The sequence below is a fragment of the Phocoena sinus genome, chromosome 10 (genome assembly GCF_008692025.1).
Source record: "Phocoena sinus isolate mPhoSin1 chromosome 10, mPhoSin1.pri, whole genome shotgun sequence".
Classification (NCBI taxonomy): Eukaryota; Metazoa; Chordata; class Mammalia; order Artiodactyla; family Phocoenidae; genus Phocoena; species Phocoena sinus.
Window position 1 is genome coordinate 59,103,561 of NC_045772.1, and position 19,086 is coordinate 59,122,646.

At 40.9% G+C, this 19,086-nt stretch overlaps 1 protein-coding gene across 5 annotated transcripts in view; it reads right to left on the reverse strand.

The window, feature by feature from the left end:
• The window catches only part of RBMS2 (RNA binding motif single stranded interacting protein 2), a 65,405-nt gene that overhangs the window by 15,933 nt on the left and 30,386 nt on the right, over window positions 1-19,086 (reverse strand). For 4 of the 5 annotated variants that reach the window (XM_032647169.1, XM_032647172.1, XM_032647170.1 and 1 more), the window contains 4 exons: window positions 10,956-11,122; window positions 6,292-6,350; window positions 5,355-5,446; window positions 4,125-4,282 (listed from right to left, as the gene is read on the reverse strand). In XM_032647169.1, coding sequence (XP_032503060.1) covers window positions 4,125-4,282; window positions 5,355-5,446; window positions 6,292-6,350; window positions 10,956-11,122 — 476 coding nt within the window. Of the gene's footprint in view, window positions 1-4,124; window positions 4,283-5,354; window positions 5,447-6,291; window positions 6,351-10,955; window positions 11,123-16,152; window positions 16,303-19,086 lie in introns of those variants that run through there. The other variant, XM_032647171.1, reaches the window with a different exon arrangement.

Consider the following 19,086-nt stretch of genomic DNA (forward strand, 5'->3'; position numbering starts at 1 on the left):
AGGTATCTTAAAGAGGCAACCCCAGCTTCTAATGAAGGTTTTCTCAACTGGCTCCTAAAAGGAATAATGGTGGTCTTCAAACCATGAATATTCCAAAGAAGACACTGATAGATGGGCCTAGTGTTGTGTCTGGGTCCCTAAATAAGAATACAATGCTGTTACCATTATTTTTTATTACAAAATTCCTAATGGAAATTGTTCCCTCACTTTTTTTTTTTTTTTTTTTGCCACGCTGTGCAGCTTGTGGAATCTTACTTCCCCAACCAGGGACTGAACCCAGACCACAGCAGTGAAAGTGCCGAGTCCTAACCACTGGACCACCAGGGGTTCCCCTCTTCCCTCACTTTGATAAAACTGTACAAGCTAAGAATTCGCCAATATTTATTTTTTGCTTCTGGTTATAATTATCAAGGTCTAAATAGCTACTGATAACATCATTAAGATTTCATGAGTCGGGGCAGGGAGGGATAAATTAGGAGTTTGGGGTAAGCAGATACAAACTAATATATATAATACAGATAAACAACAATGTCCTACTGTATAGCACAGGGAACTATATTTAATATCCTGTGATAAATCATAATGGAAAAGAATGTGAAAAAGAATATATATGTGTATGTATACATATATTATCTATATATACATATAAACACATATGTATACATATATATGAAAAAGGATACATATATAAATCACTTTGCTGTATACCAGAAACTAACACAATATTGTAATTCAACTATACTTCAATTTTTTTTGAAAAATGGGAGAAAAAAAAGATTTCATGAGTCTGTGGGAGGAAAGAGTATTAAGACAGGGTTTATGGTCCAGAGTGATAGAAAAAACAATGTTAGGAACTACTGAGTTAAAGTGTCTTGTTGGGGAAAGAGGACTGAGTAAAAATCAGAAAATCTAGATTCCAGCACCCGTTCACCGCTCAGAGTCTCTGTGAGTTAGAAAATGCACAGAAACCCTTCTGACTCATTCCTCATTTCTGCTTCAAATCCCCATCTACCTTATTACACAGGGCTGTATAGATCAAATGAGATAATGCATATAAATGTGTTTTAAAATGATAAAGATCTATATAATACAGGGTACAGTATCTTCCCCTCTTTCCATATTTAAAGTAAGTCTCAGTATATTTTCTATGCCAATAACAACTAAAGATACGAACCATTCCTATGAAGGCAGTTACTAAAAAAGGCCTCAAATGGAAACTTTTAGAGAAAATAACCTTAGGTGTCCTAGAGCAAAAAGTGTTGAGTTGGGTTACTCCTACTCCTTAGTCTTTCAAAAGGGTGAGCAGGCATGGAGGGTTTTAAGAGAATCACTTTCAGGACCTCAGCTTCCTCATAAACGCTTTCCTAAAACTGATGTGCCTGAGGGAGAGCTTGTGATCACTAATGATCAAGGCTGAAGTCCCCTCTTACAACCACTCTTCTCAATATACTTCGAACTCATCCCAAAGCTCAACACAAGGCATGCAGGACTAAGTTACAAATCTTTTTGTTAAGTCAGATGTTTCCAATTCTTCCTTCCCACAAGCTAGAGGACTCAACAAGTTGTCAACTGACACATAAAAAAGTCATTTTGGATGATAGATCACCCTCGTCTTGGCATATAATTCAGAAGGAATTCAAAGAATTCCTATTTTAGCAAAACTCTTTCCATTCCCATTTACTTATTTATGTGAACAAGGTTCCTCACCATGAAAACAAAACACAGGAACAGAGCTGGTACTAAACTCTGTCTTGTTACAGCAATAAACAATATTCACTGATGGCTACATGATCTAATTATATAAATCTAAAAGGAGCATTTCCAATAAAATTTACTTTATATGAAATAATTTTGTATCAACATTTTAATATATTTATGTTGTTTGGGGCAACTGTGAACTAATTATAAATATAATTTTCTTATGGATTAATGCATATAGACTCAGGGCCACAGGAAAAAAATTTATATACATATTTTCATTGCAGAGAAGTGTAACAATGATCCATACAAAGACTTTCAACTATAAAAAAGTATTTTACACTAGAATACAATTCTGTAGGGAAATACAATGGAAATACAAGATCAAGAAGAAAAACAGAACACTATAAGAATGATGTAAGAGTTATGACTTTTAAAAAAATGCCCTAGGTATTTTTAAAATGATTTTGTGTATCAAATTGCTATGACATTTAGATCTCATTTAGATACATTTTTAAATGATATGACAGTTTTATTTAAAATGTCAATATTTATAAATTGCTGGAAATTATACTTTGCAAGAATCTAAATGTATGAAGAAAATCTGTAGGTATTAATATAGAAACATGCAAGAGATTTCATAGTTTTTTAAGTTTTCAAAGCCATATTTCCCACACTGGGCTTTGAGGCACCCTGGGCCATTGTGATGAGCTCACAGAGGCACAACAAGGGATATTTTAACTTTCTGAAGAAAATACAGCAATACCTATTGGATATCTACTGTAAAGACGACTAACTCTAAACAGTTCATCATTTCAACATTAGATCACCCTACAATCCTTTAGATAACATATTTTTGCAAAGCTGGTTTTTCAGTGGTTGCTATGACAAAAGCAAGTACCATAAGAAAACTAATGTGTAACAGGAAATGAGGGTGTAAGTGTCCAATCTGATTCCAAGGTTTGAGAAGTTGTGTAGTGTCCAACAGGCACACATTCACTAGAAAGTATAGTTATTTAAGAATGAAATAAAAATATTTTCTCTTTCAATGTATTTTTCAAATAACTACAAAGTTGTTAAGATATTTATTAAACACTTTTTGAATTGTCTAGACCATTTAATTACTTAGTAAAGCAAATTGTTAAGTATTTCTTTTGTCTAGGGCTAAAAAATTATCGAGACAACTAAGGTGCCATGAACTGGAGCTTTTGCTTTAAGAGTATGGAGCAGGGGCTTCCCTGGTGGCGCAGTGGTTGAGAGTCCGCCTGCCGATGCAGGGGACACGGGTTCGTGCCCCGGTCTGGGAGGATCCCGCATGCCGCGGAGCGGCTGGGCCCATGAGCCATGGCCGCTGAGCCTGCGCGTCCGGAGCCTGTCCTCCGCAACGGGAGAGGCCACAACAGTGAGAGGCCCGCGTAACGCATAAAAAAAAAAAAAAAAAAAAAAAAAAAAAAAAAAAAAAAAAGAGTATGGAGCAAAAACGTTTGATGATCACAAACCTTAGAAACTCCCCTTTAGTTATACTTGGGATTGCCAGCAGGTGGTGCCACCAAGATTGAGTTGGCTAGGGAAAAGGTCCTATTCCTTGTTCTCAAGGTCTAAAACACTCTAGAGTAAAGGAATGTTCTTGGACCAGAGAAGATATTATAAAAGAAAAAGGGACTTTTAGATCACTTACTCCAATACTTTTCAAACTTTTTAGAAAGGCAACAGAATCTCCTTTCAAGCAAAATCTTAAATAAAAGCAGAACCATTTCCTAAGTGGGCTAGAAGAGGCTGAAGCCCTACAGTAGTGACCCTAAGCTCAGAAGAAGGTACCCTGAAAAATTCTGCAGCTCTAGGGAACACCTCAAGAAAATCACTCATCTAAATCTCTACTTCACAGAGTAAACCAAGGCTCATAAAGATCTGATATCACATGGGCAGTTAGTCGCAGAGCTGGTTCTAGAATCTACGACTCTCAACAGATCTGAAAAGTACCAAATCTTCCATTTCATCCTGCTGATCCTGAAGCCAGAAGGATAAGGGCTCTGCTCCTGTGAGACCTTTGGGCAAATCACTTCATATTGGGAATTTTGGTTTCCTTTTCTATAAAATGGAGAATTAATATTTATTTCACAGATTAAATAATAGGATGAGAAATACTCAGTAAACTATAACAAGATATGGAATTATTTTATTCTGGTTATGTCTGAATCAAAGAAACAAAGGCTAGAATAGCAGAAAGTAATGGGGAAAGGATAAAGATTTGGGAGAAAATAGGTTTGTGAGTACTTTGACCTAAAATTATATGAACTTTTGATTTACTGTCAAGTACTTTCGACTAATCGTTTGGTCCTGGGGGGAGCAGGGCACAGACTTTCTGGTGACCTTCTAAGTGACATTCCTTATTAACCTCATCATTTCCCATTCTTGGCATCCCTCACCTTGCAAAGCCAACGCCTCTGCTGGTCCCACTGGTGTCTCGAAGGATTCTAGTGGAAATAACCTGGCCAAAGGGCTTCAGCATTCCCTCCAGTTCTTGCTCATCCATTGACAGCGGGAGGTTTGAGATGTATAAATTTGTGGGGTCCTGCTCCTGTTGCTATGGAAATAAAAGTGAAAAAATGAATTTCATATCTCTTAACCCTCTCCCACCCTCAGTGGGCAGCCACAAAATGACATCTCAGAAAAGAGAGAGCAGGGAGGCATGCATATAAACAAAGAGGATCTTAACGATTTGTAACACCTGGTCCCACTATCATGGGTCATGGGTTATAAACTGAGTCCAGGCCAAAAAACCCCACAGATTTAATATTTCTAGTACTGTACAAGCCCACAGTACAAGCCATCAATTAAGTTTTTGGCTGTCTCTTTAAGAACTAGGCAGGGCAGCGCTCTCCTCCGCTATCCAACAGCCCAACAGCCTGTCCCAGAGGCTGGATTCTCTTGGACTGCCTTTGCTTCCCGGGCTGCATTGTTCTGGGTAATCCCCCCACTCCGCTCTTCCAGCCACAGCAGACTCCTCTTAGTAGGAATGCCTGTACACTCCCTGATGGAGGGAAAGCAGGAGGAGAAGAGAAGGGAAAAGGGAAGCCAATGTGCTGGGGGTTGCACTAAGAGCCAGATGTATAGCTCACTGGGTCACCACAGAGCCCTGAAAGTTCTAGTCTCACAGGAAGTCTAAAGTCACTCTAATGTCAGAGGGCTTTTCTCAAGAAGAGGTGGGAGAGGGCCTCCCTGGTGGCGCAGTGGTTAAGAATCCGCCTGCCAATACAGAGGACACGGGTTCGAGCCCTGGTCGGGGAAGATCCCACATGCCACAGAGCAACGAAGCCCGTGCGCCACAACTACTGAACCTGTGCTCTAGGGCCCGGAAGCCACAACTACTGAAGCCTGCGCGCCTAGAGCCCATGCTCCTCAACAAGAGAAGCCACTGAAATGAGTAGCTCATGCACCGCAACCAACAGTAGCCCCCGCTCAACACAACTAGAGAAAGCCCACGCAGCAACGAAGACCCAATGCAGCCATAACTAAATAACTAAATAACTAACTAAATAAATTAAAAAGCACTGCAGATAGCCCTTGCCCATCAACCGCATGGTTCTTAAACCTCTGGAAGCCTTTGGTGCTAACTACAACCCCTCAGAGGAATAGACACGGGGTAGTACCCTTACCTTTGCCATCTGTGCTTGCACACCACTGGCTTTCAGTGCTGTTACAGCTTTCTGTGCTGCTGAAGGACTGTCAAAGTCCACAAAGCCATAGCCTGGAACAGGGAAACAGCATCACTGGGAGGTGGGGGGTGTGAGGGAGGTAGGAGGCTCAGGCTTTTCAGGAAACAGAGGAGGAGTTACAATCCACGCAATAGAAGTGGTAGGGAGGAAGAGAAATGAAGAGGTTTCAGGTGGTTATCCACGTGCTCCTCAAACCCTGTGAGATTTGGTCTACTTTATAGCTAAGAATGCCAAGGGCAATGAGGTCTTTATGGTATCCTTGCCTTCCTCCCTCTCCCCTAAGAAATCCTAGGTTTCAAGAATTAGGCTCCTCTAATAATTCACAGCCCCCTCTATTTCCAAAAGAACCCCCTTCTCTTTTCTAGGCACACCTGCAGAAATGCTAGGCATGTAGGAAATACAGCCTCTCCACAGCAGATAATCAGCCACCTGCTGGAAGAAGCCCCTCCTCACCCCAATGTACAGCCCTTTCCCCTCCTTCCACTCTTCCATCCCCACCTAGAATTGCTCAAAACCCCAACAAACCCAACCCACCTCCACAAACAAAAGGCATTTACAATGCTTTGCTAAGTAGAAATAAACTCACCCATGAATGAATATCTACCATCCAATCCAGGGAAACATGACAGCCAAAGTAGGCCCAGGGGACTCAAAGGCACTCTGTGCAGGCTTCTAGCCTTGAGTCCCCAAAACAGCATTTTCAGCTCTAGCTATCTGGTCACAAAGAATCTAAATACCTACTAGTCTTTTAAGCCTGAAAACCCTGAAGACTCCTCCCTGGCACTGGAAACCAGGGACTTGCAGCAATAAAGGGCAAAGGCAAGGGATGGCCTCACTTACAGCTGTTCTTTACCACCAAGAGCAGCTGTTCTCTTACCTTTGCATTTGTTTGTGGTCTTGTCCAGTATGGCCTTAGTGGAGACAATCTTGCCATATCTAAGGGAGAAGAAAATGCAAAGTGATAATCTGGGGACAGGGATTTAGACTAGGACAGAGATTGAGACATCTGCATGAATCCATGCCGTCTTCACTCCCACTAGGAAAACTGTCCCTACTCAAACCTTAGAACAAAGAAGAAATGAATTTAAAACGTCACACTTATCATATAAACCTATTCCCCAAAGGTACCTACAAGAAATAAGGTAACTGCAGTCCCTACACTATCAACACATTTCTCTCTTCTTCCCCAAATAAGACTCAGATACTAGTTAGAAAAAGACTACTGTCTTTTTTTGGGAAAGAAGCTTGGTGGTGTCCACATAGCAGTGTGTAAGGCCAGAGCTCTGGCTAGAATTCCTTGAGGACTAAAAATAATCCTTGATGTTATTTATCTTCCTTTGAAGAAACACCATTCCTCCCATGAAAAACTGTTTCTCTTCTCTGACACCCCACTCTTCACCCTTCTACTGGCCCCCTGAGTGAAGGTCAACTTGAGCCAAACTGCTTTTGTTCAAATCCTGGTTCTGCCACTTTATAGCTATGTGTGATCTTGGACAAGTCATTTAACCTTTCTGTGCCTCAGTCTCACCATCTGTAAAATGGAGATAGGATTGTTGGAAATATGAAATGAGTGCATGAATATAAAGTACTAATGTCTATCAAATGGTAAACACCTGAACACTCTTAACTGCTATTATTATTATATGTTATATTATATTATTATTATATTCATGGGACCTCAACATTTAACCAAATGGCTCTTTCCTGCTTTAATCTCTAAGACTTCTATTTCTTTTCTTTTTTTTTGGCTGCACCTCACAGCTTATGAGATTTTAGTTCCCCAACCAGGGATCAAACCCAGGGCCCCAGCAGTGAAAGCGCCGAGTCCTGACCACTGGACTGCCAAGGAATTCCCTGATTTCTATTTCTTATTGTCAAGATTTCAGTGTATTAGGGAGGGGAGTGGGCATAAAAGCAAATGCAACAGCTGTGTTAAGAAAATTATCCAAAACTTGACGATAAGGCAAAATGAGGATTGCACATTCTTTCAATGTCATTCTGGAACACTGTCTACAAGGCCCATTCAAAGTATATTCTGTTATCTAGGGGGATGTTTCTTTGTTTCAGTTACTATTTATTACTGATGAGGGCCCAGATTTTGTGAAGATACATATTAATTTGTAGATTTTTATCAAGTAGAAATACAAACAATTTCTGTCCATTAGAAAAGATGATCCCAAAGGTTACTGTTTTATAGTCCTATAGGGTATGAACCAGTTTTCTCTGTAACCTCGTAATCTTATTCCAACATTCTTTCTTCAGTCCCTCAAATACTCTTTGAACCCATTTTACCATCCTGCTAGTTCCCTCACTAATGAGTAAAATAAATATTTGGCATGCGTTCATCTATACCTGCAGCAGAGTTATGCTTTTCAACTTTCTGAAAATTATACTTTGGCAGCAGATTCATGTGGAGTTCCCCAAACTTGAGCAGTGGAGTATCTATCACAGGTCAGGGATTATATTAGAAGTGTTCTACTATAAAGAAGTCTCTACATTCCACTCCAGGAGGGTGAAAATATTAGAGAGACAGAACAGAAATCACTAACAAAGTCAGAAGTATAAAATTTAACTGAAAACAGTTGGCAGGGACTGAATTTGAGACGAATACCTGAAACAAGCATTTTTTTCTACTTTTCCTCTCATCCCATCCCTAAAGAACATACGATGATTGATGCATTTGTTTCGCTCCTCGGCAGCCTCTCACTGACTGTTGTAGAGAGGAGCTCTGTGACCCATTGGATTAGACAGAATAAGCCAAGCGATGCCCTGGAGGCTAGAATGGATGTGGCGAACCTAACCCTTCAGGGCTACATACTTGGACTCTTTCCCAAATTTAGGAAAGGAAGGGATGCAAGAGTCTGTAAGCCAGAGGACACACACACGCTGCTATCCCTATCAAGGCCCCAGGGTGGAGCTTGCTGTGGTCTGAGCAGCCTGAGACTTTGAGTCAGAATTTCCACTTCAGCTGGCAACAGCTGGATCATGCAGCTTCCTCCTCCGAAGGAGTCCCTCCAAGAGAACCAGGAGTTCCAGTTCCAGACTCCACGCCTCTCCTTCCTGCCCACCAGGGCTTAGGATCCAGCAACATTTACTTCCCGTACAACCTAGAGAGATAACTGGGACAAAGGCAGGAAGTCCTATGCATGGGAAACACCCTTCACAGAAAGGTGTCCCTCCTAGCTCACACACCCATGAGGATTCCATCCACCAGTTCTTCACAGCTTCCCTTTCATCATAACTCATGTAGCACCTATTCTTTCCCTTCCTCATTCCTACTTCTCTATGGTCCCCTACTGGGCTCCTTACTTCCATCTTATTGTACATGCTGACCCTGACTGTTCTCATCCCTTCAGACATAGCAGAAGGTAAGGCAACTATTGGGAAGGGCAAAATGAAAGTCTAAAAGTATAGTGAAGTAGAATTGAGTTTTTTCTCTGTCTTGTGGAGTGAGAGGATTGATTTTTGCAGCACATTATATTTAGTACAAGAAATACACAGTGGGGCTTCCCTGGTGGCACAGTGATTGAGAGTCCGCCTGCCGATGCAGGGCATGCAGGTTCGTGCCCCAGTCCAGGAAGATCCCACATGCCGCGGAGCGGCTGAGCCCGTGAACCATGCCACTGAGCCTGTGCGTCCGGAGCCTGTGCTCCGCAACGGGAGAGGCCACAACAGTGAGAGGCCTGCATACCGCACAAAAAATAAAAAAAGAAATACAGGGTGCAGAAATCAAGGAACTAGATTGACATGATACTCTTTTCCCTCATAAACCAACATTTTTGCCAATTCCCATTCCCTCAAAAAAATTACTAGTCCTAGACTAAGTTCCCTAAGTTCCATTTAAATAGCCTTCTAAAGCAAGGTAAGCCGAGGTAACAGATTCAGGTTTTATACACACATCTAGCCTTTAGAGACTGATTTTATGCAGCCTGGTGCTAGCAAACTTCCAAAAGCCACTACCTCAGTAGAGTAAGGGATTTATAGAGTACCTCTGATGCCGCATACAAACATTTTGAGGGGAGAATGTTCTGCCTCTTCAGGATTTGGAACAGCTGCCACATACTCATACTGTTATGGGAGTTTGAGTTACTTTGACCACTTTAGAAAATTGTTTACTAGTATCTACAAAAGCTGAACAAATGTATATCCTATGATTTAGCAATTTTACTCCTAGGTATATACCCAACATAAATGTATATACTTATACACATGCACCAAAAGACATGTACAAGTTCATAGCAGCACTGTCCGTATCCATAATAGTCACATACTGGGAACAACTCAAATGTCCAGCAGCAGCAGAACAAGTAAATAAGTTGTGGTTTATTCCTATGATGGAATTCTATAAAGCAATAAGAATGAACACATTTTTGCTATATGCAACAATGTGGATGAATCTCACAAACAACATTGAACAAAAGAAACCAGACATAAAACGGTATGTGCTATATCATTATATTCATATGAGGTTCAAACAAGCCACATCAATCGTTTAGAAGCCAAACAGTAGATACCTTTGGGGGTGGGGGACGGACTGTCACTGGGAGGTGGGCTTCTGAAGAGCTGGTAGTGTTCTATTCCTTGATCTGGTTACCAGGGACTGTTACAAGGATGTGTTCACCTTGTGAAAATTCACTGTTCTATAAACACTTCTGATTTGTGCACTTTTCTGTATGCTTGTATGTAAAACTTCTGTATGTATGCTTGTATGTAAAACTTCTGTATGTAAAACTTCAACAGAGTTTTAAAAGATGGTAAATTTACACAGACTAAGGTTCCTATCTTTATTTCTTTCTAAACTCGATTTCCCCTTCCCCATTAATATTACCATCCCACCAGACTTCTGCCTCTAATCAGTCCCCCATATAAATGATTTGAAACACATATATTTCTGCCAAATGGAATTGAGCTGGCCTCTCTGCATTCTTGCAATTTTTCCAGTTTTCCTAATTGGGCTAATTCCATGGTAGTTGTCTCCACCTCATGACTCAAATCTAAGCTGAAGAAACCCCAAAGATCTTTAGGGGGTAGATGCCAAGTGACAACTCTTTCTCCATTTTCTTCTTTATCCACTAATTTGAGGGCTCCTCTGGGTCACTGAGAATAACTCTAGCAGCAGAAACTCTCCTAAGTGTATAATTCGATTGGCTAGTCCCACTTTCTTCTATCCCTACTGCTGGTTTTCACTATCTACTAATCAATATCTTTAGAGATACTGAGCATTTCTATTCAAGGTGTAAGGATAGGAATTATTTCCACTAAGACCATCAGTTCTGGGTACATGCTGGAAACAAAGTCATATACTAACTAGGCTTCAAAGGTCAGCCCTATCCAGCTTTCCTCAGAGAAACACATAAAAGTTATATATATATGTAGTAGGTAGAATTCCTCTAAGAGGGGCTGCTGAGAAACCTTGCAACTATAGGGGTAGAAGCAAAATATTGATAATATTGCATTTCAGGATAAGAGTATCTGGTAAGAAGCCAGTATCACCAAATCTGTACTGTCCCTGGAGACCTACCCCTATGTACCCCAACTTACGACTGACACAACTTGACTAGGTCCTGGTCTGTAGTGCTTGGCTGCAATCCCCGGATGTAGAGGTTGGTTTTACTCAGCTGGTCATTTACAGTGCTCCCACTGCTGCTGTTAGGGGTACTGTTGCTTGGACTAGGTGGTGCCATTGGCTGAGACAATGACACATATGGCTGCAGGGAGACATGAAGAACAGAAGGTCAGAAGAATTATACATTTAGATGCTGAAGAGTGAGGAAGATCTTGGCCCCTTGGAAAGAATGATTCCAAACTTTAACAGCAATGAAGTCATCAAAAGAGTTAAAAGGGCTTCCCTGGTAGCACAGTTGTTAAGAATCCGCCTGCCAATGCAGGAGACACAGGTTCGAGCCCTGGTCTGGGAAGATCCCACATGCTGCGGAGCAACTAAGCCTGTGTGCCACAACTACTGAGCCTGTGCTGTACAGCCCGTGAGCCACAACTACTGAGCCTGCATGCCACAACTAATGAAGCCCATGTGCCTAGAGCCCGTGCTCTGCAACAAGCGAAGCCACCGCAATGAGAAGCCTGTGCACTGCAACAAAGAGTAGCCCCCGCTCGCCGCAACTAGAGAAAAGCCCTCACGCAGCAACAAAGACCCAATGCAGCCCTTAATTAATTAATTAATTTTTTAAAAAGAGCGTTAAGAAAGAAACCTAAAGGAATTCCTCTCTGCCATAAAATAAGAAAATATTTAACTGTCCTACCTAACTTTCAGGGGAAATGAGAGGCCAAAATAAGCTTGATAAAGGTTTTGAAAAAAGGTTCTTAGTTATAGAGGAACGTTTTTATCATACAGATGCTGGAGACACAATTAATGTACGCCTCTTAAGTAAACTGTGTAATGAGACAAGACTAATAAAATCTAGGTTCCATTCAAAAATCACAGAGGAACTAATAAAAATTTATTAAATGATGAAGGTATAGAAAAGTTGAACATAGATTATTCATAAAACTGTAGAATATGAGACTGCAAAATACCTGCAGGAGCTTGAAAATTATTATAAGATTAGACAAACAAAATGAAATACTAATTACCATGCCAGGTAGTAAAAAATGAAATTTGTTACTGTGCTGATAGGGGTTTAGTCATAAGTTATTTACAAGTTTTTAAAAGTTTAAATATGAATGAATAATAGATAAAGTATGGTTAAGGAAATCCAGCATTTGGGGTGAAACATCTGTAATTTTTCACTACTGATACCAGAACAGGCAACCAGACTCTGCTACATTTTGGGGCCCCTTCTGTAGGGGGGTACTTCTGTTAGAGAAAAATTACCAGGTTGACTGGAACATGGATTCATTTCTTTCATGGCATATTTTATACCCTTATGCTCTAATCAGGCTTCTAGTGTATATACATATATATGGTTCATAATCCTCTAAATTTGCATAATTACCTATAACATAGTGCATTTTACTATATCATACTCATATTCCAGTTCTCCCTTGTCTTAAAGCACTGTATAGTATAAATCTGTTTGGAATTACTTCCCTATAAAATACTAGCTGCATCTCCAGGTTTTCCCCCTCTCTCTCTTCTTTGGTAGTAGTGGTAAGGGATTAGAGTGGTAACAGAAGAAAAAGGGAAACATGAATATCAAAGAGGGGAAATCTTCCCCCCAAAGAATCTTAATGTGAAATGTGCCTCTTACATTTCACGCCTCTGACCTTTAGCAAACTTTAAAATAAAAATATTTGCTCAAGGGCTTCCCTGGTGGCGCAGTTGTTGAGAGTCCGCCTGCCGATGCAGGGGACACGGGTTCATGCCCCGGTCCGGGAAGATCCCACATGCCGCGGAGCGGATGGGCCCGTGAGCCATGGCCGCTGGGCCTGCGCGTCCGGAGCCTGTGCTCCGCAATGGGAGAGGCCACAACAGTGAGAGGCCCACATACTGCAAAAAAAAAAAAAAAAAAAAAAAAAAAAAAAAATTTGCTCAAGCTAAATATGTTGAAGCAAGTATTTACCTATTTCTGTCACTATACATAATCACAAATGTGTACCCACTTGCAAATACACAGTTTATTCCTCAGCTCTATACTGCAGCAAAGAAGAAACCCAATACCACATTCTGGAATGGCCCAAAGCCTCATGACCTATTGTAGCTCTTGATACACCCTTTATATTTCCTATCCATGTCCCCCTCTCTTTGCCAGAACTTACACTTGGATTTTCCATATAGAACAATCCATGTGCCAGAAGAATATGAATTCTTCCTCTGTGGTGGTAGTGACAGTCGACAAGTGCAGGGTAGGGCACATGCATGTTTTTCAGCAACTTTCAGACAACAAGACAAAAACAGGGCAAATAAACCTAAAAGTCATACATCCAGTGCTAGAAATGGCAGTACATACTTTAAGAATGATGTTGAAATCTCCACTGAATTAGTAGACATGTAATAATAATCAAATACTAGTGGTCTAGGCCCCCTCCATTATCACTACTGTTGTAAGTGCACCATCTGATTTAAAGTAGAGGCAAGAAGGGACTTCCCTTGTGGTCCAGTGGCTAAGACTCTATGCTCCCAATGCAGGGGGCCCGGGTTCAATCCTCAGTCAGGGAACTAGATCCCACATCCCGAACCTAAGAGTTCACACGTCACAACTAAAGATCCCGCATGCAGCAACAAAGATCCCACATGCCACAACTAAGACTGGGCGCAGCCAAATAAATAAATAAATATTTTTTAAAAATAATAATAAAGTAGAGGCCAAGAAGATTATCAACTATATTCTAATCATGGCTGTTCCTGAGTTCAGAATAAGATCACTGCTGGAGATCATTCACTAAGATATGCCTTTCCTCATCTCTAAGGAATTGCCATTATTGATCCTTAGCTGAGAAAGCCAAGCTTCTTCTAATATGAGAGTCTAGGGAATTCCCTGGTGGTCCAGTGGTTAGGACTCGGCGTTTCCACTGCTGGGGCCTGGGTTCAGTCCCTGGTTTTGGGAACTAAGATACTGCGAGCTGCATGGTGTGCCACACCCCCACCCCGCCCCTAAATAAATAAATAAATAAGAGATTCTAGGCCTGTGGGGTGATGATGATGCCAACAGTAACAATGATAGCAGAAGCAACTCTAGCAGCATCATATCATGTGCCAAGCACTGGCAGATGAGATCACCTGCCTCAGCTAGAGTTCATCTATCCCCTTTCCCAATGTGAGAGAATATTCCTAAGAGGAAGTTATCAATGATGCTACGACTGTCCAAATAAGAACACAAGGGTTATTGAGGAAAGAAATAAATTGAAAAGAAGCTTCTGGCTTACTACCATGGTTATAACCTTGGTTTTAACACTAATGTCTTAGTTATAATCTAAAAATATGTCTTAGTCAATGATAAACTTGCTGCAAGGCCAGAAAAATTCCTAGAAAAAAAGATGTAGTTCAGAAAATAAAAACCCAAAACTTTTCTCTTTTGCTATTCCCAAACAGCTTCTGAAACTACTACATAGTCTCCAAAGAGAAAAAATAGAAAAATATTCTCTTTTCAAGAGAATTCAATAAAAAAGGTCAAGAAAGCCTCTAAGTAAAGCTTATCTAGCTTCCCGAAAGAAACTATTTGGAGAGACAATAATAACTAATGTAAACTAATGATCTTTGTTTACCTATGTACATAAAAGAGAACAGGGCAGTATATATGAGAGTCCAGAGGACTGAGATATTCTTACTGGGCGAGAGAAGGGTGGGGCAGTATTGTCTCTCTTGACTCCTGTTGGTCTGTAATGGTTCTCTGAGGCCACTGGTTCTCTGTCCGAGCCTAAGCTAAAAAATGAAGAGCAAGATTTGAACTGTTTAAAACAAGGCCCTCATATTTGTTCTAGAATCTTAAGATGCCTGGGATGGTATTAGATTTGCCTTTAGAAATAAAGGATGGTAGCATATTATCACGTAGCAAAGAAATATGTAAAGTTATCCAGTAGAAAAGGTAGGTATGAGTCTTCTTTTTTTACAAAATATTTATTTGGCTGCGTCGGGTCTTAGCTGCAGCACGTGGGCTCTTCCTTGCGGCGCTCGGACTTCTCTAATAGTGGCGCGTGGGCTTCTCTCTAGTTCTGGTGGGCAGGTTCCAGAGCTCGAGGGCTCTGTAGTTGCAGCATGGGGGCTTAGCTGCCCCGCGGCATGTGTGATCTTAGCTCCCTGACTGGGATCAAACCCGCGTCCCCTGCATTGCAAGGTGGATTCTTAACCACTGGACCACTAGGGAAGTCCCTAGGTATGAGTCTTCTCATGAAGGAGATTTATTTCTGACTGGGAAACATTAACAGGTTTATAAACTGAGAAATGACATGATAACATATATTTGAGAAAGCTAACACTAGGTGCATTATCCCAGCTGGTTCGGAGGGGTAGAAGACCAGAGGTGGTAAGACTAGTTAGGAGATATTAGACATGAAGGGAGGTCAGGAAAAAGTATAGAAGTTAAATTCAGACTGGCAGAATTTGAAGTTATCTGCTTGATGGATATATGCTGAATGCTTTTAGAATAAATACTGGTTAATTTATTCAGTTAGTAAACATTTAAATACCTTTAAAATACTATGCAGGGAAGGCGTGACAAGCCTGGTAGTTAGCATGGAAGTTTGATTTCTTAGCTAAAAGTTAACACACCACCTTAGAAATATAGGCTTATAAAGGAGGTATTAATGCTTTTAGAAAGTTCTAGTATTGCACTACTTCTTTGGGAAGTGGAGTAAACTCAGTTATGATAGCTAAAGGTGGGAAGCAATCTCAGGGCGAGGACTTTTTGGCTTTGGATCTTCCAGTGAAACCCAGATGCCTATAGGCAATTCGTTACCAAGGCAGAACAGGGAACACTGGATTGCAAAGACGAACTGATTGAATGCAAACGCTAGGGAACACCAAATTTGAGGTTGGTTGGAGACTAGAATCTATCAATAAAAGGTGTGTGAGAACACTAGCAGGGGGAGGACTTGGCTGTTTCCTAGAAGGGCCACTACCCTTGCATAGTAAATAGCCATACATAAAAGCTGAAAGAAGGCAAAGAAAGGTAGGACAAATGAGTTAATGGATATAAAGTACTTAACATGGTGTTTGGCATACAGCAAGTATAAACTGTCAGTAACTGTTATTATTTTAAAATTTGGAGTCTTTTAAAAAATGGAGTTCTTCTATAATTAAAGGACAAAATTCTCCTTCCTTTGCAGAATATGGATAACTCACCCAAGTTGAGCTGTTATTTGTCTGCAGAGACTTGATGTTTCCCCAGCAGTTCTTTTTTTTTTTTAATTTTTATTTATTTATTTATTGGCTGCATTGGGTCTTCATTGCTGCGCGTGGGCTTTCTCTAGTTGCAGCGAGCAGGGGCTACTCTTCATTGCGGTGTGGGCTTCTCATTGCGGTGGCTTCTCTTGTTGCAGAGCATGGGCTCTAGGTGTGTAGGCTTCAGTAGCTGTGGCACATGGACTCAGTAGCTGCGGCTCACGGGCTCTAGAGCGCAGGCTCAGTAGTTGTAGCACACGGGCTCAGTAGTTGTGGCTCGCGGGTTCTAGAGCGCAGGCTCAGTAGTTGGGGCACACGGGCTTAGCTGCTCCACAGCATGTGGGATCTTCCTGGACCAGGGCTCAAACCCGTGTTCCCTACACTGGCAGGCGGATTCTTAACCACTGCGCTGCCAGGGAAGTCCCCCCACCCCCCAGAAGTTCTTAAGGATCCAGGAAAACTCTGGAGAGATGTTTTTATGGAAAGCACATGAAGAGATTTGAGCCTATGAGGCAGGCAGCGAGATAACTACTCAGTAAGCAGGCCCTGACCATCTTCAGAACTACCTCTCTCTGACCTCCTCAGAAAGTTACTTATGTCTAGATTATAAAACGATTCCTTATGTTTTGTTCTTCTTTTACTGTCTAGGGCTGAGGCCTTTTAGATAAAATACTGAAGAGACTTTAATTTCCTAAAGATTGGTGGGGTGGTATTTGAAGGATGGTTAGAGAACTGTCCTATAAAATATCCCATAAGAATCTCTGGGATAATAATCCAGGGAAGGGCTTATAGTATGGGGATAGAGAAATATATAACTCCTTCATCTTCATCCAGAAAAAGAAAAATCAAACTCCCGTCTTCCTGTAGCAAGGAACTTTATGTTTCCTGTCTTGCTGAGTTACAGGAAACTAGGAGACAAGAGAGCGTTCTTCCTTTTGCTCTCTTGCAAGAGATCATAATGGTAGAAGTGATACAAGGCCTACTTCCCAATCACTAAGTTTTCATCAGATCTTTAAAAGAATGATCCAGTCAGATGAGCTACTTAAAAATTAATGTAACTGAAACACTGTCTTTATTCTGAAAATAAGGTTCTCTGATCAAGTGTTCATTTTGCCTGGTTTAATAAAATTCACAAACCCTGTATCCATTCATTTGCTATCAAAGTTATCCCCATCCTAAGCCCTTAACTCTTATTGTCACCAGAGCAGGAGAAAACTCCATCCCATGTCTAGTGCCCAGTGAAGTTCCTGGCATAGAGTATAAGCATGGATATTTGCTAAAAGGAGTAAAATAAACTTAGGGGATTTGCTAATTGTGTATCATCTTAATAAACGCCTAAGAAAGTCTCACAGATACACAATCCAGTGGCCTGACATCAAAATTCCTATTACAACCTGGATATTGATGATCCACAACACAAGCTCCTAAAGCCAGTGGTCTCTGGGACATATAACACATCTGAACATTTTTGTCTAAAAATACATTATTTTCTGAGGTCTGTCATAATGTCTCCTAATAAGAGAAAGTCCACTTTCCCTGCAAAGTAACAGACCTCCTAATATTCACTCATGAGACCCTTTGCATTATTTGAATCATTCAATAAATATCTGAATGCAAATATGTCCATGCCCTGCTTGATGCAGTGGGGACTCACAGATGAGTAAAAGTGAAATATTTCATAATAAATTTAAACACACACTCACAAGAAGCCATTAAGTAATTCACAAACCAGAGCGTACAATCTAGATAACTAGCAGAAAAAAATATGTGTGCTAATGGGGATCCAAGCAAAATGGTATAAGAACATGAAAGAATAAACAATTCCTGAGGGAAAAGTTTCTCAAGTAAGTAAGATGTTTGGGTTGTACCTTGAAGGATGAGTAGGATATTAAACCTTTAATAGGGAGCCATAGGGGCAAATCAAAATCATAAGGAGAGGGACTTCCCTGGTGGCGCAGTGGTAGAGAATCCGTGTGCCAATGCAGGGGACACGGATTCGATCCCTGGGTCTGGGAAGATCCCACATGCTGCGGAGCAACTAAGCCCATGCACCATAACTACTGAGCCTGCGCTCTAGAGCCGGCGAGCCACAACTACTGAGTCTGCGTGCTACAACTACTGAAGCCACACGACCAGAGCCCATGCTCCTCAACAAAGAGAAGCCACCGCAATGAGAAGCATACACACCTCAAGGAAGAGTAGCCCCCACTCACTGCAACTAGAGAAAGCCCGTGCACAGCAAGGAAGACCCAATGTAGCCAAAAATAAATAAATAAAATAAATAAACTTATTTTAAAAAATCATAATGAGATACCACTTCATATCCACTAGGATGGCTGTAATAAAAAGACTATGACTTTACTCAAAAGTAACTTTGATGGCTATAATAAAAAAGAACAAGTGTTGGTGAGGCTGTGAAGAAACTGGAACCCTTGTACACTACTGGTGGGAATGTAAAATGATGCAGCTGCTTAGCAAGACAGTTTGGCAGCTCCTAAAATGGTTCAACACAGAGTTATCACATGACTCAGCAATTCCACTCCTAGGTATGTACCCAAGAGAACTGAAAACATATGTCTGCACAAAACCTGTACACGAATTTCGCAGCAGCATTATAATAGCCCAAAGTGGAAACAACACAAATGTCTATCAACTGATAAATGGATACATAAAATGTGGTATATCTATACATGAGCTTATTATTCAGTCATAAGAAGGAAAGAAGTACAGATACATGCTACAATATGAACCTTGAAAATATGCTAAGTGAAAGAAGGCAGTCACAAAGGACCACTGATTACATAATTCCATTTATATGAAATGTGTATAATAGGCAAGTCTTTAGAAACAGGAAGTAGATTACTGATTACCTATGGCTGGGAGAGGGGGATAATG